Source organism: Lepisosteus platostomus, chromosome 21 (assembly GCF_059453375.1).
Source record: "Lepisosteus platostomus isolate fLepPlt1 chromosome 21, fLepPlt1.hap1, whole genome shotgun sequence".
In the NCBI taxonomy this organism is placed as follows: Eukaryota; Metazoa; Chordata; class Actinopteri; order Semionotiformes; family Lepisosteidae; genus Lepisosteus; species Lepisosteus platostomus.
This window is the reverse complement of record NC_142631.1, coordinates 3,330,422-3,354,840: the sequence shown is the minus strand read 5'-3', so window position 1 is coordinate 3,354,840 and position 24,419 is coordinate 3,330,422. Positions and strand designations below refer to the sequence as shown.

At 46.7% G+C, this 24,419-nt stretch overlaps 2 protein-coding genes across 6 annotated transcripts in view; both read left to right on the top strand.

Annotated features, from left to right (window-relative positions):
- mymk (myomaker, myoblast fusion factor) overlaps window positions 1–10,775 on the top strand; it is a 29,454-nt gene extending 18,679 nt beyond the window's left edge. The window contains exons 3-8 of one of the 3 annotated variants that reach the window (XM_088615353.1): window positions 1,336–3,591; window positions 5,082–5,196; window positions 5,606–5,754; window positions 7,193–7,309; window positions 8,391–8,531; window positions 9,642–10,775. In XM_088615353.1, the coding sequence (XP_088471479.1) occupies window positions 3,457–3,591; window positions 5,082–5,196; window positions 5,606–5,754; window positions 7,193–7,309; window positions 8,391–8,531; window positions 9,642–9,764 (780 nt within the window). In that variant the 5' untranslated portion in view covers window positions 1,336–3,456 and the 3' untranslated portion in view covers window positions 9,765–10,775. Of the gene's footprint in view, window positions 1–1,319; window positions 4,682–4,718; window positions 5,197–5,605; window positions 5,755–7,192; window positions 7,310–8,390; window positions 8,532–9,641 lie in introns of those variants that run through there. The other 2 variants (XM_088615352.1, XM_088615354.1) reach the window with 2 other exon arrangements.
- Window positions 10,776–14,499: 3,724 nt separating this feature from the next.
- Window positions 14,500–19,788, top strand: swi5 (SWI5 homologous recombination repair protein). 3 transcript variants are annotated; one of them, XM_088615472.1, is made up of 6 exons: window positions 14,500–14,761; window positions 16,229–16,277; window positions 17,107–17,228; window positions 17,656–17,750; window positions 17,867–18,034; window positions 19,497–19,788. In XM_088615472.1, exons 1-5 carry the CDS (start codon window positions 14,658–14,660, stop codon window positions 17,998–18,000), a joined length of 504 nt encoding a protein of 167 aa, XP_088471598.1. In that variant the 5' UTR covers window positions 14,500–14,657; the 3' UTR covers window positions 18,001–18,034; window positions 19,497–19,788. The 3 variants fall into 3 exon arrangements, with proteins under 3 accessions (XP_088471598.1, XP_088471597.1, XP_088471599.1); XM_088615471.1 differs by lacking the exons at window positions 17,867–18,034; window positions 19,497–19,788 and adding an exon at window positions 18,035–18,198; XM_088615473.1 differs by lacking the exon at window positions 17,867–18,034 and having other exon boundaries at window positions 14,504–14,761.
- Window positions 19,789–24,419: the final 4,631 nt, after the last annotated feature.

Below are 24,419 nucleotides of genomic sequence, written 5' to 3'. Positions count from 1 at the left end.
CAGCACCAATGCGAAATTGGCTGAAAAGTCCCAATTGACAAACAACAGATAGTATAACCCGGACTCGAACCCCCCGATCGGTTACATTCATTGGTTGAGTCATGCAGGAGGGCCATCACTGTAATTCTGGATCTTTTAGATTGAATTAATCTCTTTTTTTTTCCCCTCCTGTGTGCTTGAAAAAAATGTTTCGATCTTTTCCAGCACAAAAGCAATCACGTTTTGCAAGTGGGAGTTCAAAGCCAAACTGACAACATTGACTTTACATGGATAAAGAAAAAATGCTTTCTATAAAATCGACATTTAAAGAAAAACATGCTCTTAATATTTTACTATACTGGTTATGTTTGATACACAAAAAAACTGTGGTTCACCATTAAAGAAAATTCAGCTTCTGACCAATTTCTGAGTGTACAGATTGGGTTGGATTGGATGCTGTAGGTATAGATTAGTTTGGGTACTCAGTGTGGTTCAGGCATCCAGAAGTGTACTTGAGATAGCAGTCAGAATCCAACTTGTAGCCACAAACACTTTTGGCTCATTAACGTGTGCACGTTTGATGTTCAGTGCCTCTATAGTTTAATGTCATATCAGTACTGTTTAAGGTCAGAATTCAACCAAACAGAGATGGCCAGCGTCTTAAAAAATATTGCCATCTAGCCTTTTACAAAAAATCAGAAGAAATTAGATTGGTCTCTGATCCCAACCAATGTATTTTACTGAAGTTTTACAGACATGAGTTGCTGTGTATTTTAGAGTTATCTCATTAATTTTTAAAAGCACGGTAAGACCTACTTAATACCCATTTGCATGAGAGAGTGTAACAGACTGCCATCCGTGATCAGTAAGGATAAAGGTTACATTCCGAGAATGCTATAATCCATCCGGCTGTCTCCTAAACCACTTCAACCAATTCCGGGCAAGCAGTGGGCACGTTCCCAGATACTCCCTGGACGGTTTGCTAGTCCGTTACGGGACACACCCAGACGCACATACTCACACCAGGACGAATTTGACCCAAACCTGGATTAACCTACCTCTGTGTCTTTGGACTGGGAAAGAAAGTCCCTTGTGTATGATATATTTTTAACTAACCCATATTCGTGCATCTTTCATTGCTAATGCAGGTCATTTATGCTGCAGGACTGGGTCCTGACCACACGGGCAGCAGCTGTTACCCCAGTTAGAAAAGAGAGCAATCGTGAGATGCAGCTCTCGTGGCGAGTTGCTGGCGTGTGGTCGGGATTCCTTTCATAGCCAAGGCTGTTGACTACTTGCGTGCCCTTGCTACATTTTACCCTCCTGCTTCTCATCCCCAGTCTCGTTCTTGGACAGGCCCAAAGGGTTCCATGCAGCGTTGCTACAGCTGGTCACGGAGGTCACTGAGCGCTGCTGCTCTTCATCTGCAACGTTCCACAACCCCCGTTGGCATTTCAAACAAATCATCCCTCGCACGTGCGCTGGACTTCCTAAATGGAGAGTAAGATGCACCTCAAAGGACGTTTTGTCTTGAGGCCTTCGTTCCACGCTTGGATATCGTGCCAGACTCCTCACCATCTGCATTGCTCTGGAAAAGTAGAAGAGTCTGCTGTTCTTCTGCACAATTTCCCTTGCACACAGTTATCCTGAAATAACGCTGCTTTTTAAGGTGGGAATTTGTCGTACGGCTTCTTCAGGAAGGAAACGTCTGGTGTGCCGCTGAAATGTCACGCAAGTTGGCTTTTCCTGCTTCTGACGGAAAGTGCTTTTCAGTTCTGCTAAAATTTGCAAACATGAAAGAAAATGCAACAGGGATGACGGGGTTTAGATTAGATCGCCTTTGAGGATAACGTAAACTGCTAGTGACCCTTGGCTGTAGACAGTTTAAACTGCCCTTTGACCAGCAACCCTTGAAAGTTCAATTACGATTGATGGTCTTGGAGAGTGGAGAAAGAAATTCCCTTTCACCTTCCCCACTGCTTTCTCTGCCAGGGATCCATCCGAGCACTTAAAATTAGCTCATCCCGGTTTTCGACCCCAGCAGATACTTGTGTCCACATTCCAGTGCTCAAAGACGCACAACTTTGTAAACAGAATTAGAAACTCCCTTTCTGCTGCTTTTGTCTTCCCAGCCGAGCTCACAAGTGACGTAGGTGTGGTCTTCCTGGGAGATCGTATTACGCAGCAACGAATTCTGCATTTCGGACAGAGGGGCCCTTTGTTTCTGTGCTGGTTGTGCTCGCAGAAACAGGTGGGACAGCTGAGCAGGACAGCGAAAGGCCCAGTCACAGACAGCTGCAGTTCTCCAGGCACCAGCAGACCCTCCTCGCCTTCGAGGATTTGAAGAACTCCAAACTGTTTTCGAAACGACAGATTTTGTAGGTGCAAAAACAATTGGCATTTTATTGAGGCTGTGTCAGAGTTTGAAAAGTTCCATTTGGAAAAATGGCCATAGTTATTGCTTTGTTACAGCATCCCTGGTAGTTCCACAACTTCTCTTAAAAGCTTTTGAAAAGCTTTTTCTAGTACATTGACAGTCCCTAAATCGATCTGTGTTGTGACCATGTGCTGCCTCTGCCTTCGCTAGTGGGATGGCTTCATTCTGCAGTAGATGTTGGCTTCTCCTGAGGTTTAAAAATGTGTGAGGATCAACCTGAGCTCTTCCCAGCTACGTTTCTTTTCACTCCGTAAGCATCCTGTCCTCACCGAGCTACGCAGTGGGTTCTGGCAAGAGCTTAATCCATATCAGATGTTTTCCTGCTTCACTCTTACCTGTGGGAGCTATGAATCCAATTGAGAATCCCCAACTAAGACACAAAACTTGGCGCATCTGGTACTCGGAGCTTGTGTTGTGAGTCTTGACGCAGAATCCTGCGGAGAAATGGAAGGAACATATCCATTACTTTTCATGTACAGTGAGCTAACAACTTCAAGTCCGTTCAAATTGAACGAAGCACTACTGGGCAATGCAGAAAAGACCAGGCTGGGGTTTCACACATGCTCCTTAATGGAAGTGACTTAACTCAGGCAGACGAAACCATCAGTATAAAACATCAACAGCAAATGATCAAAACACCTTTTAGAAAATGTGCAATATTTTTGATAATAGAAATGTGTATATATTGTGGAAGCATCAAGCATCCCGGTATAAGTATAACTTTTTCATGTACACCTATTTCCTCTGCTTTCAAAACTCAGTTTATCTGTTCTGAGTCCTGGAATTCCTAAGCTGAAAAATCTTTAAAGGGAGTGCTCGATGCTGGCAGCCTACAAACAGCTGCTTCAGCCCCGATGGCACTGCATATAAGGGATCAGACGTTTAAATTTTAAAGGGCTCCCTGACACAGCTGTTGTAGCCCACTCACTGACATCCCAGAAGAAGCCTGTCCCCAGTCTTCAGTTTCTCTCCAGTGCTTCATCCATTGAGCACTCTGTAGAAAGCCTTGTCAAGACCCGAGGTACTGTAATTCACCCAGGATGGGTTCGGTTATTGCCAAGATGTTGCTGCCCACTGTCAGCAGTCTTGCCTTTATGCCCGCCATCAGCGTGGCCGCCAAACGTGGGTTCCACATGGAAGCGATGGTTTATTTCTTCACCATGTTCTTCGCTGCGGTAAGGATCCCTTTGTCTGCCCTGACTTTGACAGCGGGCATGCCTCGCTCGTGGTCAACTCCAGCTTGGGTTGGTCCGCAAAAGTGATGGATTCTAGCTAAAACTATTCTAACTGCGCTCTACTGTGATTGTGATGTTGTGATTGGTTGTGCTCCTAATATTTCCGATTTACCCTGGTATGAATCAGTCTTTTGGGGAGGGGTGGGGGGGGAAATGGGCACGCTGTGGGATTTTAAGATGTGTTAAATCATAACTGCAAAAATATTATTCTCTGTGTTAATCATCGTTGTTGCGATCGTAATATGTAAGCACCTGTTTTGTTCTAAAGAATCAAAATGAATTGTAAGTATAGTCATTGGGGATAATAAATGAGTGACTCCTGACCCTAGCTTTCTTTCAATGTTGTTTATGGGTATAAAATAGGGTGGGTCTAAAGTCAGAAAGCCATTTGCGGTTATTTTAGAACGTTCACTGTGGTTTCCTAATTCTTTTGGAAGCAGCAGACTGTACCTTAAAGATGAAGAAAATAGCTTGAGTGCAAAACTCCCCAGAACCTTTTAACTGTTGGTTCTTCGTGCCCAGATGCGAATGATATTCCACTGTATATCTTGGAACTTAACAGGACAGCCTTCGGTAAAGGTTCTGAAGCAAACGTCTGACCTCTGTTGCTTCTCTGCGCCTTGAAACATATGTAGCTGAAGTCAACCCAAGCGGTTTAAGATGCAGACAAGCTGCATTGGGGGTTTTTCCTAGAAGGAACAGCTGACCTGGGCCAGTGTTGGAATGGAATGCGTTAGTGACAGGTGTGAAAGAAACAGCCTATTTCAGCTTTGTGTTCATTGACTTTTAGACCACAGTTAGATCTACTAGAGCAACAGCTTCACCATTAGCAATGTGCAGGGACAGCATAGCGCAGTGGATCGAGCACTAGATCCTACTAGAATTATTCAGTGGCATAAATGGGCATTGTCCCTGGGACATGTTTATCTGAAAAATATCCCTGCGATGTCCAGAAAAATAAAAATGAAGGTGCAGCACCAATACATATTAGCGGCTCATGTACTGTATTGGAAGAATTAATGAAAATGAAGTAGAAGTCACAACAACGTTTGGTCACACTTCATCAGTCTGATAAGCAGTCAGCTGTGTTGGTGTTGAACCTACATGTCTTGTTATTCTTGACACCAGTTATATCCTCGTCCAAAAGTACTTTACCCAGTTCACACAGCAGCAAAAACGGGGTAACAGCACCGTGTAGAGAATTAGTAACATCCAGGGACTCCTCACAGTTCCAGTCATGGGAAGGTTTGCTTTTGCTTGCAAAGTACCCATCTAGCTGTGTAATGATGGAATTGTTGCTGTTTTTGGGGGGATAAAATTGTTCTCATATGAGATGAATGAGCCATAAAGGACCTTGTATTGTTTCTTTGTTACTTTCTTCATCTCTGATGATGGTTCTTCATATGCACACCTTGTGCCTTCTTTTTAAGATCTACCATGCATGCGATGGCCCAGGATTGACCATCCTGTGCTTTATGAAGTACGAGATACTGGAATACTTCAGTGTCTATGGGACAGCCATCGCAATGTGGGTTACTCTTATAGGTAAGTGACTTGCTCACGTCCAATTTGGTATGATTTAAAATAGGACTATAAAACTGTATTTTCCCTTGAACAGAGCAATGTCATTTAAATAATTCAGCATTATTTACTGAAATTTATAGTTGTATTCACAGAACAGGGGATACAGCTTTTAAATCCAACTAAATGAGCCATCCAGGTATTAACATCAGACCGGAATGAAGTAGGGTTTTAGTGACCCCTGCTGGCGACCTGAGAAGGCACAAAAGAAGATAACTCCCCTTGCGAGTGGGTCTGATCCATACTGAAGTGTGCTTGCCCAAGGTGGTGACAACCCATCTTTGAGTCCCAGTACCTGTATTTCTATGTTCATATGGAAAACGCAGAGATGTGTGTTCTCTGTGTGAATTTAAAATCTGTTTGATCTGTGAAGCTCTGGGAGACTTTGACGAGCCCAAGAGATCGTCTCTCACCATGTTTGGGATCCTCACGAGTGCAGTCCGCATCTACCAAGACCGCTGGGGCTATGGAGTTTACTCCGGACCCATTGGGACAGCTGTACTGATGATTACAGTCAAATGGGTATGAAAGCATTTCTGTACTGATCCTTGATTGCCAGCACCTTTCATGGACGAGCCTCAAAACAATCTTTTCATAGCTTAACATCATCTAAAGTTTTGTCTCCATTATAACAATAGAATACGTCTGTTGAAAATAGAAATCATTAACCAAGAAATATTTTATTATTTGTAAGGTACAGTATGCTGCTGCGATTCAATGAGGCTGAGAGATGTCTTTTTTTTTTCCTTTTCTTTTCTGTTACAAAAGAGTTTATAAAACATTATGGTAGCTAAACACAGTTCATTTTTTCCCCCCTCAATAAATATTTCCACATGTTTAATGTTTTCTGTCATCGACACCTCTTTTAATTATTTTAGCAGCCTTTTTTGAGAAGTGCCTGAAAAATGTGTGACCTGAAATCCATTATCTCACCACTTGTCAAATAGAGCCCTGCCAGAGCTCATTAGCCCAGTTTATTTCTGTATGTGAAGTAAAAAGATACTTGGCGCCTTTCGCTCTTGTTTATGAAAATAACTGCTTGCGTTGTGCTTTTCATAACGTTTTGGTGAGCTTGAGTCTATAAAATCTGTCTCTGTACCTCAATCCCTGATGAAAAATGTCTGCAATTAAAAAGGAAAAGAAACTACTACCAAAAAAATAATTGCATTCTATTATTCTATTATCTTTTTTTTAAAATATCTATTTGTAGATAACATTATGGCTGATTAAGTATTAGGTACCAAGAATAAATAGTGCACAAACTGCAGTGTTTTGTCTTCCAAGTGCTGAAACATCTTGCTTAGACATCTCATTTCTAGTTTCTTTTTTTTTTTTTAAATGTAGGAATTGTCAGTTCTGTTATTTTGTAAGTATGCAATCCGGACCTGCCACTAGCTTAGGACTTGACCTTATGGCTCCCCCTGCCGTAGTGTAAGAGAAGGTTGCGAGACTGGGGCTGCCTGACAGGTGAGTTTGCAGCAATTGGAGGAGTGGGGAGCATCGGCTGCTGATGTCACTTCCTGCTTGCAGGGTTTGCCGTTTTGCTGGGAGCCAAGAGGCCCCCAGCTACTGACATGCCCCAGGTTCAAACTGGAAACATCTGGACCGGATCTTGGGGCTTGACCTGTGGTCTCCCCGTTTTAAGACACCCGGGAGTTACAGGTGGCCTCTTTGTGAAGTCAGTTCTTTGTCCAGCCAGTAGGTGTGCAGAGGGCCTTCTGTATGACCATCATTATCTTCAGTGTCTCCAGTGTATTGTCTGGAAATAAAAAGCCTCCCATATTATACCGTATAAGACAGGAAAGAAACTTGGTTACCTGAAACGTTGCTGCTGGTTTTCCCTCAGTGGAGCATAACAAAACAGTCCTGCTGGCAGGAAGGAAAGGGAAGAAGAGCTGGAATAGCCAAGCAGCTGGCTCTTTGGAAACTCTCGAGCGTTGTCTTTATTTTTGTTTCCCAGCTCCAGAAGATGAAGGAAAAAAAAGGCCTGTATCCAGAGAAGAGCGTCTACACCCAGCAAGTGGGTCCAGGGTTCTGTTTCGGGGCGCTGGCCCTCATGCTCAAGTTCTACTTCGAGGTACAGCGAGCTCACCCCTTTCCCAAACAGCTTCCCAGGTTTTCTCAGTCGGCCCTGTTCCATATAGCCTTCTCTCCTGTAATAGTGTCCCGCAGTTGCACCTTTCCCGTTTGCTCAGAGAAACTGGCGAAAAAAGGTGTGAAAAAGTCGACATGAACACTATTCGAATTAATTTACACCTTTTTCCATTTTACTTTACAAGTCAGTATAAGACTCTTGAAGCTCTCCTTAAAATATGCCTTACTTAATGCTCTCTAAAGGGAGGCTGTGGATTTCGGAATTCAAATCCCTGAAGGGTTTTTTTTTTCTTGGTTGGTTTTTATAAACATCCGAGTTTAATCCGAATTTTTTTTCCGTGCTTGTTGGCAGATGACTTCAAATGAAGCTTTGTTTTTTGTTCTGGCTTGCTTTGGGTTTTGCTACGTATTTATAAGAAACAAACACCACAGTTAACCTATGAATTGAACTCACAATGAAAGATACGGTTGTCTTGCACTTTGTAAGAAAGATATCATTTTAGGTGCTTATTATTATTATTTTAGAATAATTGTTGTATTTTATAATAATTTGTGGTATTGTTTTCAATGTACAACGAGATGAATTTGTGTGACAGAGACTGATTCCTTAGCCAAGAGAGTTCAACATGGTAAATTTTGTGCCTGGAGATGGCAAGTCCAGACAAGATGGCGGCTCTTGTCTGAACTACATTACCCAGGAGGCTGTGGGGGGGGGAAACCTGCCAATCACCTGACCGGGTGGGAGAAGACGGGTGGTCAGCTTATGTTTTATACAAAATCAGGAAGCAGGGGGTTTCCGGTGGTTGCTCACCTGGATCACCCTTTCTCCCCCTGCTGCAGTGCATCGCAGTGGATCCGCCCTCTGTCTCCAGATGGCCGGTGCAGAACGATCCCATAGAATTAATCAGCTACGTGTTTGCTTTTTTTTTCTTGGCTTTGGCTTTTCAAGGTTTGGTTCTCAATGTTTTACCATTGTTTTGCATTTGGCTCTTAAGTCACCTGCTCCCCCCCCCCCCCCAACAAACCCCACGTCTCAGTCGCTGTGTGCTCTCCTCTTTCGGCAGGAATGGGACTACGCCTACGTCCACAGCTTCTACCACCTTGCTTTGGCCATAGCGTTCATCCTCATCCTGCCGAAGAGCAACCGGCTGGGAGGAAACGGCAGAAATGCAGCTAAGCTGGACTGCTACACCCTCTGCTGCTGTGTATGAAGTCCTTTTTTTTCTATCACCACGGGACAGGAGTTGATCCCCCTGTATTGAGAACCCTAGGCACAGCTTGTGCTTCGCAAAAACACCTGCCTGTATCTCACTTCGGTTTAAAATATTCTTCAAGGGATTTATTGCTCTTTTTCAACTGATCCATTCAAACTGTGGGGCGGATGTCTCGATGAGCCTGTTTATTCCGAAGTGGGACAAACCGATGGCATAAATGCTATGGTTGACCTTTGTTTTTTTCATATTTGTTTCCCCGTAACGATTAAAGGAAAAGATTTATCATCTCCAGCTAAAGTACGAGAGACAAAGGCCTGCATTAAATCACAAGGCTGACCAGCTTGCTAGTCCTTATTCCAGGCTTATTCCAGTGTTTGGTGGCAGGTTTCCACTGAGCAGATGCAAGTAGTCTCCGGTAAAAGGAAAACGGCCATCAATTGTTGACCTGTCTGGAATTTGCGATGGGTGGATGAGTTGGATTTCTGCTTTTTTCCAGACCTAATGTAACTTATGGAGAAGGAATGTTTCGTTTTCAGGGCGCTACACGTTGAAAATATAGTATCACGTTCCAAAACGAGGCTGGTTTGTACTGCAGAAAAAAATGCGTCACCAGCTGCAGTTTAGAATGTGTTTTTTTTACCACACACACCCGGTAAGCCAGGGCAAGATTTTAATCAGTACTGTCGTCTTTAGGGCTGGAACTGAGAACTCGTCACATAAACACCCAGGATGGGTATAAATGGGTACAGATACAGTAGGTATGTGTGGATGATTAGTTTGGATAAATGCATCAGGCAAATTAATATTAATGGCTTGGATCCATCATCGTCGGAATACCCGCAGATCAGCAACATCATTGTAACTGCTGGCTCTCCAGTCGCCAGCTCAGACCATAAAGATAATGAAACCACGAAGCAGCTCCTGCCAGTACGGTAGACTTTCGTCTGTAGCACCAGCTCTGATCCAGATCTGGCCCCCTTGACTCGAAAGCTGGGCAGCATGCCTCCCAACTCTTGAGCCTTCGCCCCTGGGCCCGATGGACGTTGGCGGTGTACGCCAGTGATGGGTGCCAGCCGTTACCCATGTTGCTGTGTGTTTCAGGTCACCAAGCCAGCAGTGAGAGACAAGGTGCGTTCAATTTGGAAACCGTCCATCAAAGCTCCCTGGATGAGGGCCTGTGACCGGGGCCTCCCAGTGACCCGTCCCCAGCCGGCATCCAAATAAGTGGCCGCAGACTCCAGGAAATGGAAGGTTGGAGGGTTAGAGGGCAAGAGCAGACTCTGGCCCTGCCGTAGCAGAGTCGGCTCGCTGGGCGGCAAGTCTGAGAGAGCGACAGTATCCCAACAGTCAGCTGTCTTGGGCCTCCTCCGTGCTCTACAAGGCTCAATACCGCATGTTAAATTACACTCGTCCCTTTGTGAAAGAGCATCCAAAGACCAGTGCTTCCTTTTGAAATAAAAGGAAAACCTCATTGAAAGACCTTATTTTAAACTGGCCAGAATACAGCGCCCAGTTCAGCTTGGCAACGTGTCTTTGGCACACAAAAAAAAGAGGGCACTCTGGAGCCCTGCGGAATCTGCCTTTGGGTGCTCTTGTGCCGAGGAACTTCGGGGGGAAGAAATTATTTTAAAGTGCTTAAAGTTGAAACCTGCACCCTGAAATGAGAATGCATGATTCCCCCCTCCCGCCCCCCCAAACAGTGCTGGTATGTGTTAGTGTCAGGGCAAGAACCTTAAAAAACATTTCTTTTTTCAAAATAAATAACAGATTTTCACCGTGTTGTAAAATAAATGAGCACTTGGCAGTAAACTGCTGGATGCGAGCCATCTCCGTGTTTTCAAACTTGTGATGTGCGCACGGTAAAAGAAATACTTAAATATTTTATTCCAAATCCCAGGCTGATTGTCAAACATTCGTTTTCAGTGTTTTGCAAAGCCCTGTTTGTGAAATTGAATCCTCTCCAGTTCTTTAGTCATAAAACCTATTATTCCAAATGCGCTTTAAGACCTCCAAAAATGTACTTATTAATATTTTCTTGCCAAAGCCTTGTACTGTAGGTGTGAATGTAAGCGTATTACCCATGACCTGATTTTTCTATTGTATATAACAGGTATATAATATCGTTTTTGGCTTTGTAAAATACCGTAATGTAAATATTAATTTATTATTAAGACTTGTATTGGTTTTGTAATCTAAATAATGTGAAACATTAAAATTGCTACCAGTGAAGTTGAATGCAGCCTTGTGTGATATTTCACTGCATGCTTACAATTTCTGTTCTAATTAATTCATGTTACATACCAGAAGACAAAAGTTTGAACAGCTGAATAATTCTGAGAGTGCTAGAAAGCACAGAGAAGTACTCCTAGGTAACTTCTTTAAGCTGCAAAGAGTTATACTCATTCTTTAAAACGTAAAAGTAATCAGTCTCCAAAACTTTGATTCCTAGACGTCAACTTATTGAAACTTATTTTGACATGTCTCCAGGAGATGTGAAACTTGGGCCAACCCCAAAATGCACCACGTTGAAACTTTAGAAGAAAGTTTGCTGTCTTCTAGCGAAAGTTAAGTTCCCGACGCATCAGACCGCCATTGGTTAGGAGCTGTTTTAAATCAATGCAAAGAAATGGATTCTGCAGCAGCTTAGAGCAGATGTTCTCCCAAGTCTTGTAGTGTGACCTTCTTGTGTTTTGTGTATATATTACAGAATTTGGACTGAACTGATACAACCTGGGAGGGAGAAAGTGAGTGTTTAAGTGCAGTGGTGCGCTGTAGAGAAACAGTTTTTGGAAACGAAAATACAGGGGGTTCTTCATGGGGCATTTAGGGCGTGACAGCTAATTAGTGTACACCTCCTGGCAATTGGCTATGGGCTGAATCGTTGGTGATTTAAGAGTAGACACTGTTGTCAGTAAGGGTGGCAAGGAATCACTGTGGGGTACACAGTGTTCCTCAGGAAGGTGGAATGGCAACATTCGATATTAGTGTAAATGATTTACCACCCCATTCATTTAATCCCTGCCCTGCGAAGAGGGCATTCAAGCGGGCTGGTTTTATTTTATTTTTTTTACTTCCACGACCCCTCACTCAAATGGCTGTTAACAGTTGCGTTTGCGTTCTGTGTTGACTTCTGGGTGGAAACCTCTTGGATTAACAGCCCGGCCTGACGAGAGAAGCAGCCCCTTTCAAAAAAAAGAAAACCCTGCAGCATCGCTCTTTCTAGGAATGAAAGCACACACTGCACAACCGGGAGTGGTCATCTGTTTCGCTTCATGCTGAGGTTTATGGGTCACTTTTGGGGGTGGGGGGGGGGTTTCGAGGTGCATAGCCGAGCGATTGCTGGGGATCCTGTGTGGAAAATGCAGCCTGCGCTCTGCTTGTAATTGAACAGGATATCCTCTGCAAAAAAATAAGGTCAGATAATGGCACTTTTTATTCCTGGTTCCAGGCACTTTCTAAAGACTGCAGACACGTGCAGCAGGACTTAGACAAAACAGTCTCCAGCTTAACGTGAACTCTCAGGTCCACAAAGGGCTTTTTGATTCCCAGCCAGTCCCCTCGGGCTCCTTTCGTGGAAGACGAAGGTGTTTTTGTCTGGGGGAGTCTGGCGGCCTCGTGACTCGCTGCCGAAAAAGGATGTTCTCTCTCTCTCTGTCTCTCGGGGCCCTGCTGTTTTTCTCATTTCAGAGCCGGGGGCTGAAACGCGAGACTTTTATTGCCTCGTGGTTGCGACGACGTTCTCTGCCTCCCCCTTCGCCCTTTCCCGGGCCGGAGTCTGGGCTGGAGCAAGCCCCCCGCGAGCGCGGACCTGCGGCGCAGGGCGCGGATCACGTGACCGCCCAGCGACGGGCCGAGACCGGAGAAGTTTGAAGGTGTACTTCTGGCACTTGGTAGATGTTAAAAAATGTGGGCTTCCTGCTGAATAACAAGCGGCTCTGGTCTTATTTTCTCCCCAGTGCTCTTATTTAGGGTGGAAGCAGCCTAGTATAAAATGGGAGAAAGACCCCCCCCCCCCCCCAGCTAGATAGTAGCCCTGTGACTTATAAGAGCAATTTGTTGGAGCCCCAGATCCATCGGCTCAATCGGCTCAAGTTATTCGGCTGCTGCCTTAATTCAAGGCAACTGCCAGTTAATGGACTGCACAGTATCAGCAAATAAAACAATCCAGAGGGCAGAGTGGCAAGGTCAGCTACTGAAACTGCAATGATGAATTGTACAGTCTGGGCCATTGCTGTCCAGTCTTGGTCCTAGGGGTGGCCAGTGTGTCTGCAGGTTTCTTTCAGCGTCTCCGTTACATTGGTCCAGATAAGCCAGCAACCAGCTGGTTCAGCTTGTAAAAAGCGGAGCGGAGGGGTTGCCGGTTCAAATTCCGCAGCCGGCAGAGGAATCCTACTCTGCTGGACCCCTGAGCAAGGCCCTTCGCCCGAACTGCTCCAGGGGCACTGAAGAATGGCTGACCCTGTGCTCTGACCCCCAGCTTCTCTCCCTGTCTGTGTGTCTCATGGAGAGCAAGCTGGGGTCTGCGAAAAGACTCATTCCTAATGCAAGAAATTGTATAGGGCTAATGTTAAAAGCCGCAGCACAGAGAGCTGCATTGGTCAGCCTCGATCTGACCATCGGAGCCCCAACAGGTGAGTCTTGATCAGAGGGAAGACTTGGAGGAGGGACTGCACAGTAGCATTTTAGAACGTAGAGTGATTTTCACACTGGGAGCTGAGCAATCACAAGCAATCTCAGTACTTGCTGTACCGAAATAAACTTGAACGAACTGATCAAGGCTGGTGACAACATTACGAGCGCATCCTTGGTCTCAATAACATGTTTGGGGGGGGGGGACGCGCGCGAAATGAAATTACTGCCAGGCCGGCCCTGTTGTACAGTATATCCTGCTCTGACTCATCTTTGCTTCGATTCCTGGTGCCTGTGATACTATCATCAGCGCCCTGTGTGTGGCTACACTCGCTGGTTTCAGAAGGGAGGCCGTTACAAGGGATCTTACGGTTGACCTAATCCGTATTTGTGACCAAGCTGGTTGGGCAGAACTAAAATCTGCTGAAATGTTTTATTTGAATTTATAAAACGCCCCATGCCAGTAAGCGCAAAGATTTAGTGGGGCTTCGAGGCACAATTCCGATATGTGGCCGTTTTCATCTTTACATCTACAGCTATGTGTCCTGGAGAATTGTTGAGGGGAGATGAATTTGACCTAAACTGACCCAGGAAAAAATCTGTATGGAGTTTGCATGTTCCCCCTGCGTTTGTTGTGTTTTGGAGTTTGTTGGAGTTTCCTCCCACAGTGGTTAATTGGCTTCTGGAAAAAATTGGCCCTGGTGTCTCTGTGTCTCTGTGTGTCCTGTTATGGCCTGGCGTCCCGTCTAGGGTGTATCCCAGCCTGCCCACATTACCCTCTAGGGCAGTACCTGGCTCCCCTGTGACACGGTATTGAATAAAGCTGTTAGAAAATGGATGGATGTCGAATATCTATCCACTATCCAATATCTTGATATCCTCTCGATAGGTATGCATTTTCCTCAGCCTCGACACTTTCAATCGTGTGACAAGTCCCGTGGCAAAGCTGTCGTGGTTCTGTGGCGCCACCTGCTGACGGCTTCCAGCTACAACGATTTGTCTGTTTTTAATTTTTTAGTGTTTTTTCTGAGCGCCTGAATTTTTTCCTTTGTAGATAATTAAGAAAAACCCTAAATCATACTTAAGTATAGATCTCTATTATGAAACGTTAAGTACATGACCAGATGGCAGTACTAGTGGTGTTTATTATTATTATTATTGTTATTGTTGTTGTTGTTGTTGTTTTTGTTTTTCTATTGTTTTTGTACAAGACGTCCTGAATAATGATGAAAGTCGTCATTACTTTCACAGCTACCGAAAAAGAGTCGATGGAATTGGTTCTTCGCTTTCTGTGTCGACAAGCCTTCGTGCGGTTTGTCCTAGTGGGGTATCCGTTCGCGGGTCTGTCTCCGTGTTCCGGGTTCATCGAGAGCGGGGGGTTTGAGTAGCGAGAAGCCGCCTCCGTCTGGGGGGGGGTTTGAACTGGAAATCAAAAACGGTTCATTGAAGGCAGAAGATCGCTGTTATCACTACTCCCTCTGCAGTGCTATGGCTTCAGAAGAGATGTCTACTCCAGATGTCAAGGAGTTGTCTAATGACACCACTCCGAGGAGAACGGTTTGTGGTTCGTCAGCTGGAGGAAAGCGCAGAAGGTAGGTAATATGTTACACTGCGTGTTTCAAATTTGTTTTTCTAGTTATATGTAGGTTGCGACACGGTGGAGTCGCGATTAGGCCCTGGGCTCTTACACTGAAACTCCATCGGTGAGTTCGAGTTCATACAATCTGAAGTTAAGGTTATTTATGGCCTCTGCTGTTAATAGAGTCGTAGAGGGGCTTATTATCATAACTACACGTACATTGGGATTCTGAAGGAGCAAGTAATAGGTTTATTCCATGCATGGAATTCCTCTTTTCAGCAGGGAATAAACCTATTACTTGTTCCTTTGCAGCCTACGCAAGCTGACGCAGCTGCCCACCTGAACTACACTGGGGTTCTTATTCGCGCGATATAGACAGTAGATTACAAACTTAAATAAAAACAAGCAGTAACTATGTATTTGTATGCAGTACTGAAAAAAAGACCCATGGTAGACCGTGTAAAAAGTGCAGAGGTGGATTGAGTCGGGGTCTGAGGCGTTGCTGTTAAGGATGCAGAGGAGTAGAAGCTGTTCTTGGAAACTTTTTTTTGCGACAGCGGATGGTGTGGATCTCACCGATCGATGGTCAGTCGCATCCTGTAATCCTCTGTGCCGTTGCCACAACCCTTTGTAGCGCGTCTCTGTCGTGCATGGTAGTGTTACTGTACCATAAAGTGATGCCACTAGTGAGTCAACCGGTTGTTTTCAAGAAATAAAGTTTTCTGATCGCGGATGGAGAGTTTAGATGTATCTGCACGCACGACATAATTGATGATCACTCGTGCTGTGGGTTTTATGTGCTGTAGCTGTGCGCTGTCTGGCCTCAAACGCCTGCACTTGACTCTGTGAACCCTTTTTTGGGGGTTTTAAATTTCTCAAAACAAGAACAGAACGACGCCAATCAGTGCAACCCCTTCATCGGTGGTGCTGTGCGCACTTTCACCCAGAGGATGCCTCGGCAGAATCGGAAGTAAATAAGATAATCTTTCTCCCCTGGTTTTGAGTTCTTTTTAGTGTACCTCAGAAGAAATTCTGTATTGTATCTGTATTCTGTAAGTGTTTTAAGAGCTACTGCTGAGGTAGCTTTTGGAATAATGTGCTGCACGTTTTCTTAAGGGTTAAGTGGTTTGTGTTTATATCAAGGAGTGTTGTGAAATCGTTTTAATACGCTGTTTTCATATCCTTTGCTGTGGATAAATATAGTGTTTGTGTATCTGCCAGCTGACAGTCGGATTGATGTTTTTAAAATTCAAATTGTGAATTAACCAACAATAAAATAATATTATTGACTGGCAGGTGAATATCCGCTGCTTTAAAAATACAACTGAAACATTTTATAGCCATTGTTTTTCCTAAGAAGGTACTACTTTACTTTCAGAATCTAGTATACAGTCCTGAACATGCAAATGTGTTTTAATTGCATTACGATCTGAATAGGAATAAAATCTGGTCTGTAATATATTTGTTAAACTTTGTTTAGGACACCCTTTGCAGCATCAGAGAGGCTGAACTCGGCTTTTAAATCGCCTGTAAGTAATTCTCCTTTATTTGCGATTTCTTAAAGAAAACGTTTTTACAGTTACACGATCTAACTGCATTGTCCTTTTTTGTTAACTGCAATGTCCTCTCCTGTCAACTAGTCGGCGATGTTTCTTAGTTCAAACGTGAGAGTCAGGGAGAGATGTGAAGTTTCAAGTCAGTAATTTAGTGGCAGACTGTAATCCAGCTTTTTAAATAGCTTTCTACGATACCGTTTCCTAAATAACACGTGGGTGAAGGAGGAATGCTGTTTCACCAACCCCTGAGGAAACTCCTTCCTTGAATCCTGACCAATTAGGGTTACTAAAATTAAAAATCTAAAAGCTTATATCCCCTCCTCATTCATCTTTTACTTTGTCAAAGGATAATATCTGCTGTGGATTTTGAATTGTTGTATACTGATAAGACTGAAAATGTGATTTTTGTTTTCCTGATTTTGAATCCTTGCATGTTATTTAAGTTAAGTTTACAGTCCATACTTCCTTAAGAATTGGGCAAAATCCTTTATTTTATGTTATATCATCTTAAAGGCTTATATACTAAATACCTCCTGTATAACACATGGATACCTTTCTGCTTAACCACTCTATCGACTTCATTGCATTTGGCTGGTCTCTTAAAGGTCAACACCCTAAAGTCAGAGAACGCTTAAGTGGAAAACTAAGGGGGACTTTAAATATTTTATGTGACTGTGTAGGACTGGAGAGCTCTGGTTTAGTGCATTACTGAGCTCTATAAGAGCATTGGTACTGTAGCTCATTTCCTTTGGCATCCAAGTGATTGTGCGTTGGGCATCTGTCTCTGTCTCTCTGGACTCAGCTGCAGAGTCGGTCCACTCCCCGCTGTCCGGCAGCCGGCCAGTCCAGCGTGGAAGAGGAGGTGGAGGGCCTGAAGAAGAGGCTACAGGAGCTGGATTCCGAAATAGCTCAGTTGCAGACCGAGTGAGCAGACTTGTGTTCGGGATTTGAGGCACGGAGAATTTCGGGATTTGATGGCGATCAAGAATGAAAAATCTATATATTTGATATATACAGTATATATCCCAAATGTAGTCTTTATAATGAGGGATGTTACTTTAAAACTCCAAAGCACTAGTAAGACCTCATTTAATATATTGTACATTTTATATTGTGATCACTATTTTACGGGGGGGGGGAGATATTGATGCTTTTGATCAGTCTGGGGAGAAGCAACCAGATATTTCACTGTTCTAAATCTGTTACACTGGTAGACCAAGGGAACTAACTCTGAGTTCCTTTTTTGGGGGGGTCTGGCAGAAGAGCTTCCTCTTTCTGGTCTATTTTTTTGTTGTTGTTGTTGTTGTTTTTGTTCCTCACACAGTTTCTTTCTGGTGTTGCTGCTCTCCAGGGGGCTGACTGTGGAGGAGCTGGACAAACACATTGACCTGCTTCACGAGTACAACGACATCAAGGACAATGGGCAGATGCTGCTGGGCAGACTGGGTGAGATCCATTTTCCCAGTAATAATAATAATAATTCCTTACCCTTATATAGTGCTTTTCTGGACACTCCACTCAAAGCACTTTACAGGTAATGGGGATCCCACTACCGCCACCAGTGTGCAGCCCCACCTGGATGATGCGCCAGAACACTCCCCACACACCAGCTCTCAGCGATTCCAGAACCGGTGGGACAAATCAAGACAGAGCAGCGTTCAGGAAAAAGCCTGGCACGACTGCAGCAGATAATTAAGAGACCTGTCCCTCTCCTTTTGGCACATTTCAAGGTGAAAATCCATTCAGCGCGGAACAGCTTTCTGCACATCTGCTGTTTTCGGCGCCCGTTTGTCCCCGTGAACCGCGCGCACAGATACCGCCCCGTCACGGTAACTCTCGTCACATCTTGTGCAGGATGTTAGGTTTCACATCCAAGTGCCGAACGGCGTCTTAAGGCGGCTCCCTAGGTTAACTCTGGAGCTGGGGTTTTCAGATCATGGTGCCACAAGGCAGGGATGGCATTCGATTCTGTAAAAACAAAATGTGTAATGAGAAATCTGTTGCTTTTTTTCCCCCCACTCTTTGTAATTCGGGTCTCTCCATCACAGGCAGAAAGAATTTACACGTCTCCTTGAAAGACCTCAGGCTGTTTTAATCAACATGCGGGAATGTAAGATGGGTTACAAACAACAGCAGCCGTTACTCCCGTCTGGCTTGTTAGGTTACTAATAGTAAATTGCTCCCTGGGTCCCATCCAGCCATTCCTTGAGAGAAGCCAGGGTATGGGCTTTAACATCATGGCTGGGGGCGTCTGTTTCATACTCCCACCACCCTTTGTGTAAAGACGTCCCTCCAGGTCTGGGTTCTAAATGCCCTTCCACGTAGCCTTTTGCTCATACGTGGTATCCACTTCAACAACCTGGCTGACCACCATTTAGAGTGCCTTTTTTGTTTTTTAAGAGGTCTCTTTTCCCAGAGTGGAGGTGTTGATTGCCCTACAGTATGTACATGCACATTGGAATTATTTTTTTGGGCCGTGTTGTCTGGGGACATGCCCAGTCCAGCCGACGATGCGCAGAATAAATAGTGCTGATACATGCAGTAGACCAGAACAATATACATGTGGTAGTGAGCAAAAATACAGCTACATGGTAGTCCAAGTAAAATAATTAAAAGGCGCAGAGTGCAGGGGTGCATTGAGTCTGAGGCAGTGCAGTTAGCTGTTGAGGATGCGGACTGCAGTGGGGTAGAAGCTGTTCTCAAGCCCCGGTGGTCCCTGCTTTAACAGAGAGGTACCGCTTGCCAGAGCGCGGGGGGAGAACGGTCTGTGGCTGGGACCCTGAATGATGGATGTGGCTTTATTGCGACAGCGGGTGGTGTGACTCTCACCGATTGATGGTAAAGCACAACCTAGAGCCCTCTCTGCCGTTGCCACGGCCCCTGGTGGTGCGTCGTTGTCGCGTACGGTAGTATTACTGGACCATACCGCGGTACCACCAGTGAGGGGCGCGGTCTATGGGTAGATGACCCGCTCTGTGGCTGTTGATCTCTGGGTCCCATCCAGCCATTCCTTGAGAGAAGCCAGGGTATGGGCTTTAACATCATGGCTGGGGGCGCCTGTTTCATACTCCCACCACCCTTTGTGTAAAGAAGTCTCCTTCTTTAGATGTCCCACTCTGTGGCTGGGCAGCACCCCCCAAAGATCTGAACGCAGGACGCTCGGCTGACCCCTTCTCGTGTTGCCCCCCACAGCGACGGTGCGAGGAGTGACCACGAAGGATCTGTACGGGGAGTTCGGTTTGGACCTGGGCGACTGAGGCTCCTCTGGCAGGACGGCGGTCCTTCATCGCCCCCGCCCCCCCTCGCGCTGCCTTCCGCTAAACTGTCGCCGGATCGTGGGGGAGCATCTGTTTAAAGATCACCTTGGTATGTGCAAACTGGCAACAGATAGGCCTGTTGACACCACGGAGAGCCCCCCCCCCCCGGCCCGGACTCGAACCCCCACACGTAACGAGAATAGCTTAATAAAGTTGATTGAAATGCATGCACTTGCGTGGATTGAAATCAGGGCGGTGCCGATGCCTGGTATCGTTTTGCGGAGCAGGGATTTCCACTCTGCAGCGCTCAGAAGTCTGCTTCCTTATCCCTCTGAGCTCCCCTCTGAGCTCCCCTCCGTTTCTGCCAAGTCCTTTTGGGGCGGAGCCGGGGCTCTGTGGCTCAGGTTCCAGCAACCTGTGGCTGGGAGGTTGCCGGTTCAAATCCCGCAGCCGGCAGAGGAATCCTACGCCGTTGGGCCCCTGAGCAAGGCCCTTCACCCCAGCTGCTCCAGGGGCGCTGTATAAATGGCTGACCCTGCGCTCTGACCCCCAGCTTCTCTCCCTGTCTGTGTGTCTCATGGAGAGCAAGCTGGGGTCTGCGAAAAGACAAATTCCTAATGCAAGAAATTGTAAAGGGTTAATAAAGCGATGTTGTTATTATTATTATTATTATTATCATTATTATTATTATTATTTTACAAGAACCGAAATCACTGCAAATGTCGCGGGGCCTGTTTCGGGAGCGTTCTGGGTTGACGTCTTTTTTCCGTTCGGGTGTGGATTTCTGGGATCCGGCGGGCGCTCCCTCTGGGGGGGGACGCCTCTCCACAGCCCTTGGCGAGCTGGAGTCGCGATGTCTTCAGCTTCATTTTTAAAACGGGGGGGGGAGTCTTGCCCGAACCCATTTGGCGGGGTTCATGCGAGAGGTGGTTGCTGGTGTATAATGTTACATGACAGGTTTTGGGGACGTTGGGGAGGTGTCGGCGTTCAGTTTGCATTTGTAAAGCTGTTATTTCCGAAGTAAATTAGCACAAGGTTCTGGTTGATTTTGATATACGGTGATTTTTTTTTTTTCCAACTGTGACTGAATTTCAGAGCCACTGGCGTAATGACAGTCAACTAGTCGCACATTTTGTCTTTACTATCTGGGGAGCTGAAGACTATTTCTGGAAAGGGTCTCTTATTTAAAAACAAAATGGACTGGATTGGATCGCTGCTAACGTTAAGAAAACAGATCTTCCCCTGATCATCTGTCCATTTTGACTCCTTGGCGACGGCTCACGGTCACAGACCTCATCTGTGCTGTAATCGAAATGCGGAGGACGAAGGTCACCCAAATACGTTCGTGGCCAGCAAGTTATAAACGGAGAATGAACTTCGAACTGCGGCAACTCGGGAAGAGTTGGGAATTGGTAGGATTATTTTTTTTTCTTTTGGGAGGGGGCGTTTCCTTGGAATGGCTCACAGAATGATTGCGCACCCGCTGAAACCTGCTTTAGTCCCTCGGAACCAGAGCGCAGCGTTTACAGGTGCACCTTCGCCCACCCTGTCCGCTGCCCCGTCGACAGCGGACACGCCTCTGCAGTCTTTGTGCGTCAACCTGTCTGTCCAGCTCCCCCCCCCCAGCTCCGGAGGAATGTCAGGAATGCTGGCGCAGGGCAGTCTGGCCGGCAGGAAGTTGAGTCACCAAAGGCCTGCTGGGAAACAGCCGTGAGCTAAAGTGGACAGGGTGCTCTGCTAGACACTGTTGTTGAAGCCTTAATAATAATAATAATAATAATTGCTTACACTTATATAGCGCTTTTCTGGACACTCCACTCAAAGCGCTTTACAGGTAATGGGGAATCCCACTACCACCACCAATGTGCAGCCCCACCTGGATAATGCGACAGCAGCCATAGTGCGCCAGAACGCTCACCACACACCAGCTCTCAGTGGGGAGGAGAGCAGAGTAATGAAGCCAGTTCACAGAGGGGGATTATAAGGAGGCCATGATTGGTAAGGGCCAGGGGGAAATTTTGGCCAGGATGCCGGGGTGGCACCCCTACTCTTTACGAGAAACACCCTGGGATTTTTAATGACCACAGAGAGTCTTAAACAAAGGGTCACAGGCTAGATCCCTGAATCGCTTCAAATCGAAGGTTGGTCTGGTTTTCACTTCAAGAAAGATAGGAAGGGAGTGATGCTTGTCTGCTGGGAACCTGAGTTTGTCTGTTGGGGGGGGGGGGTTGATTGTGCATTTTGACAACCCCCCTCCTCCATGTGCGAGATGTGCAAAATCCCATTCCCTGGTGTCCTCTTTCATTTAATTATAATAATGGCTTGCACAGGTCATGGGGATCCCCTCCACCACCACCAGTGTGCAGCCCCACCTGGATGATGCACCAGTCCGCTCCCCACACACCAGCTCTCACTGGGGAGGAGAGCAGAGTGATGAAGCCAGTTCAGAGAGGGGGGTTATTAGGAGGCCATGATTGGTAAAGACCAGGGGGAAATTTGGCCAGGACGCCGGGGTAACACCCCTACTCTTTTTGAGAAACGCCCTGGGATTTTTAATGACCAGAGAGTCAGGACCTTGGTTTTACATTTTATCCGAAGGACGGCGCCTGTTTACAGTATCGTGTCCCCGTCACTATACTGGGGCATTAGGACCCACATGGACCACAGGGTGAGCGCCCCCTGCTGGCCCCACTAACACCTCCTCCAGCAGCAGCCTCAGTTTTTCCCAGGAGGTCTCCCATCCAGGTACTGACCAGGCTCACACCTGCTTCTCGAAAGGAGGAGACTGTTAATGTCCCGTCCAAAATTACCCCCTTTACCAGTCACGGCCTCCTAATAATAAGGTGGATGCTGCACATTGGTAGTGGAGGGGAGTCCCCATTACCTGTAAAGCGCCATGTGTGGAGTGTCCAGAAAAGCGCTATATAAGTGTAAGCAATTATTATTATTATTATTATTATTATTATTATTATTATAATAACCCCCATCTCTGAACTGGCTCCATCCCTCTGCTCTCCTCCACACTGAGAGCTGGTGTGTGGGGAGCAGACTGGCGCATCATCCAGGTGGGGCTGCACACTGGTGGTGGTGGAAGGGATCCCCATTACCTGTAAAGCGCTTTAAGTGGAGTGTCCAGAAAAGTGCTATATACTGTATGTGTAAGGACCTGTTAAATTGCTGGGGTGCCTATCCTTTGTGTTTCTTTCACCTTTCTCTGTGAGCTGCGCTGACAATGACAGAGGCGTGTGAATCACACGCTTCACTCCAGACAGCCACGCCGAAGTCTGATCTTGCCGGCGCAGATCTCGCTCTCCAGAACCACGGCCGCTGGTCGCCGCCAGTCTGAGTTGTGGAGGGCTGGGGGTTTAAAAGGCGGGGCCTGTTTCTGGCGAGCCCGCCCCAGCCCGCTGCAGACAATCCGGCCGCCGCCGATTGGGTTGGCCGGGGTGCCCGTCAATCAAGCGCACGCATGGAGCGCCGCTGCAGGTAGCGCGTAAGGGGAGGGAGGGGACGGGCTGAGAAAATTGAAAGGTCAGCGAGGGATGTTGTACAGGTACAGAGGCGCGGACTGAAAGGAGAGAGAGAGAGAGAAAGACCGACGGCCTGAGCGACATGGGGGCAAAGTCGAGCTGACGCGGAGCGCGGTCTTGCCCGGGACGCGAGCAAAGCGGCGGCTCGCCCGGTTTCCGCTCCTGGAGTCGGGGTGTCATGCACAGCCGGGAGAGGACGATCTAAGCGGATCGAGGTGGTTTGGGACGGACCGAGGTTCCGATCTGCCGCTCGCAGAAAGTTTGGAGGCTTGTTCGGCGGGAGGGGGGGGATTTCATTGAGAAATAACAGGTACGTCTCTCGATGCGCAGTTTCCGGGTCCTCCATTGCTTTAATCTTGGCTATTCATAGCGCCGGCTTCCCCGTCTGTCCTTTAACAACCTTGCCCGTTGGACTGCTATTGAGGATGCGTTTAAGCTTCTTAGCCCGGGAAATGGCTTAATTAACGCGTGTATTTACATCTCCCTCTTCATGCACCGCGGCCAGCCCCAGGGAAACGTAAGCGTGTGCGGCGAAAACAGGCGGTGCTGATGACGGGCGGCGGTGTCCTGAGGTGGCGATGCGCACCTTTGTGGCTTAGAAGCCTGGGACCCCGGTGCATTAATTCCAGGCGTGATGCCTCCTCTTTCCACGCCGGCAGCGGCGACGGCTTGTCCCGGTGCTCGTCGTGTTGACCGTTTGCGTGGCGACGAAGTGACCTGCGCGACGCGCGTCGGGAAAAAAAAAAACAAACAAAAACGAAAGGGACCGATGGTGGGGTGGTTTTTTTTTTGGATGCGATGTAAAAAAAAGGGGGCAGAAAAGCCGGCAGCCTCACGCACTGCGGTTAAACCTCTTTCATGCTTTTGACTCCTGGAAGGGGGTGACCGCTCGGTTTCAACCTGCGGGATTGTTCCTAGGTGAGGACGGACACACACACACACACGTTGACCGGCATGTCCGTAGGGACACCTTGAGGTGGGCTTTGCGGCTAATTGCGGTCACACCCGCTCCACCCCCCCCCCGCGCCCGAGACCGAATCTGCCCTCTGCGATCCGCACGTGCTGGACGGATCAGAGGAAACACTCCCCTCGGTCACGCAAAGTTTACGTAAAAGTCACCGAAATCCTTAACCGTTTTTTTTTTGGTCGATCTCGCTTGAGCTCCAAACTAGATACAAGCGCCGCTGTTTGCTCGTCGCCGTGCAGCAGCTGCTCCGCGTTATAAAAGAAAGGGTCGTAGCTCGTTGATCTCCTCTCTCTCCTCCCCGCCCCAGTCCACCTACATTTCCCTTCTCCTGGACACCGGTGGTCTCCCCCTGCAGCCGGGG

Coding starts and splice junctions, on each gene's coding strand:
- swi5 (XM_088615471.1), top strand. CDS start 14,658: ATGGCTTCAGAAGAGATGTCTACTCCAGATGTCAAGGAGTTGTCTAAT. Junction 14,762..16,228: donor GCTGGAGGAAAGCGCAGAAG/GTAGGTAATATG, acceptor AACTTTGTTTAG/GACACCCTTTGCAGCATCAG. Junction 17,229..17,655: donor ATAGCTCAGTTGCAGACCGA/GTGAGCAGACTT, acceptor GCTGCTCTCCAG/GGGGCTGACTGTGGAGGAGC.